The 2,675-nt window shown below is 39.6% G+C and overlaps 1 protein-coding gene across 1 annotated transcript; it reads right to left on the bottom strand.

Moving 5' to 3' along the window:
• Positions 1-1,166: 1,166 nt before the first annotated feature.
• Positions 1,167-2,428, bottom strand: LOC133290167 (uncharacterized). Its single transcript, XM_061488225.1, has 2 exons — positions 1,958-2,428; positions 1,167-1,841 (listed from the first exon to the last, which is right to left on the bottom strand). Exons 1-2 carry the CDS (start codon positions 2,426-2,428, stop codon positions 1,167-1,169), a joined length of 1,146 nt encoding a protein of 381 aa, XP_061344209.1.
• Between the last annotated feature and the right edge of the window lie 247 nt (positions 2,429-2,675).

Here is a 2,675-nt window from a genome sequence, read left to right on the forward strand (position 1 = left end):
AACTAGAATCGCAATTCAAAGTTTCACATCAAGCATTATCAAAAAATTCACCAAAATAGTTATAAAAACGAGCAGTCATCATTCTCAGATTAAAACAATTAATTGCTCACAGATATCATGCTTCATCTAACTCAATCTAATTACTTACTGTGTAAGCTTAGAATACTCTGGGACTGCTTGTTTAGGAATTTTCTAAAAAATTTCTCTTTTTCTTTAAAAATTGAATCTAACTAAAAACAGCAAATAAAAATAAATAAAAATTGAAGGTTAAAATATCTCCCCTTTTTCAGAAAAATTTCTGTTTAGGCGTCCTTTCCGTGGTGTAGTTCCGCAGTATTTAGCAAGCCTCGCATACAGTATGCGACAATTCCCAGATTTAGAACGTTGTTGTCCTCAGCAACAACTATACTGGTCGAAGAAGCTAATTCTGCCAGGTGGAACACACACACACACACTTGTTAAATAGTAACAGAGAATAATCATCAAAGCGTACTGTATAAAGAGAAATAATCCGACCAATAATCCACAAAATACTCAAAACAACAAAATGAAATGTAAAAGTAAGTATCATGGTGAAGTGAACTGGCGCTCACAGCGTGGGTTTAACGCTGTGAGCGTGGAACTCACTGCCTCATTTTGTTTGATTGCGCTCGCAGCGTGGAATTCACGCTATTGGCGTGAGTACTTCGTGAGGTTTCCACGCTGATGGCGTGGTTACCACGCTGTGAGCGTGGAACTCACTGTCTATTTTGGTCTTGTGGCGCTACTAGCGCCAATTCCCAAATTTAATTTTTTTTCATATGGTCACTAATTCACCACTTACTTGACTTATTAAATTTTAAACTATCCTAAGAAAATAAAATAAATAAAATAAAAACAGAAAATAACTATTGGGTTGCCTCCCAATTAGCGCTTGTTTAACGTCACGAGCCTGACGTACCCCTTGTGATTTATGGTGGTTGGAAGCATGCTACCATTGATGACCCAATCTTCTTGATCCAATATTTTTTCCTTCCATGATCATATGCATGTGAATGAGGATGAGGGTTCTCAGGAACTTTGAACTTAGTCTTTACATGCTTTTCTTTACTCTTGGGCTTTTCCATCTTAACCTTTGGCTTGCTTTCATTATGCTGCTGATGGACTTCCTTATTAATGATAACAGGTTATTGTTCTTCGTCTCCCAAGAAAGCATACTTAAGAGTTTCAGGCAAATCTTTTAATTCCACCTTTGGTACCAATGTAGCTGAGTCATCTTCTTTCTTTTCTAGTACCTCAAAGACAATTGCTCGCTCTTCTTTTGGAGCAGCTTCATCTAGAGCCTTCAACTCTTCTTCAAGCTCTTGATAATCACTTTTCTCTTCCATAACCACCTCTTCAAACACTTCAATTTTGAAACAATCACTATGATAAGAGGGATTCTTCATAGCATCGAAAACATTGATAGTGATTTTCTCATCATTCATCCTCAACTCGAGCTTTTCTTGTTCTACATCAATCATAGCTCGAGCTGTGGCCAAGAACAATCTACCCAGCAGAAGGGGCATTTCACTCTCTTCCTCCATGTCTAGCACGATGAAATCAGTCGGGAAGATGAACTTGTCAACCTTAACAAGAACATCTTCTATGATTCCATTAGGTCTCCTCAAAGAACGGTCAGCGAGCTGTAGAGAGACCATGGTTGGCTTCAACTCAGTAATTCCCAATGACTTGCATATTGATAATGGCATCAAGTTGATGCTTGCGCCGAGATCACACAGTGCCCGACCAACATTAGTGTTGCCTACCGCAATTGGGATGTTGAAACTCCCAGGATCTTGAAGCTTTGGTGGGAACTTCTTCTGTATGATGGCACTGCACTCTTCAGTAAGTGCTACTGTCTCACAATCCTGCAACTTATGCTTTCTAGACAATAAATCTTTATGAATTTAGCATAATTAGGCATGTTAGCTAAAGCCTCAGCAAAAGGAATATTAATTTGTAACTTTTTAAATATATCTAAGAACCAGGCATATTGTTGCTTCTGGGCTTGTTGCTTGAGCTTCATAGGATAAGGAGGTTTTTCAAAACGAGAAAAATCCATCGGTTGCTTTGGAGCTTCCACAACTTTCTTCTTTGCTTCTACTTTGTCTTGCCTTGCAGGTTCTTCTTTTTCACTGGCAGGTGCTTCTTCTTCTTTCTCATGCTGAACCGATTTTGGTTTTTCTTGAGGAGTGATTAAAATTTCACTCCTAGTCACAATGGACTTGCAGTCTGCCTTTGGATTCACAATTGTATCTCCTGGGAACTGTCCTTGAGCTCTTTCAGCCAACTGCCTAGACAACTGGCCTATTTGACTCTCCAAGTTTCGGATGGAAGCATCCTGGTTCTTGTGGTAGGCTCTTGTCTCAATTATTTGATCATTAGTGGTCTTGGCCAGTTGTATCATTGTTTTCTCCAATTCGGATGGCTCTTTTAGTGGCAGAGGAGGAGGTTGCAGATAGTTGTTGGATTTATAATCCAAGCCGCTCCCTTGATTCCTCCTTTGAAAGTTGTTCCCTTGGCCTCCATTCTGATTTCTCTGGTAACTTTGGGTATCCTGTGGTGGCCTTGGATCATACCACACTCCATTGACTTGGAATGGTTCAGCTCCATTGAATGTAGGGCACTCATTAGTCTCATGTGGCTCTTTGCAG

This window comes from Gastrolobium bilobum, unplaced genomic scaffold (genome assembly GCF_033153095.1).
Source record: "Gastrolobium bilobum isolate Gb01-03AN ecotype WA unplaced genomic scaffold, APGP_CSIRO_Gbil_v1 utg69964, whole genome shotgun sequence".
NCBI classification, from domain to species: Eukaryota; Viridiplantae; Streptophyta; class Magnoliopsida; order Fabales; family Fabaceae; genus Gastrolobium; species Gastrolobium bilobum.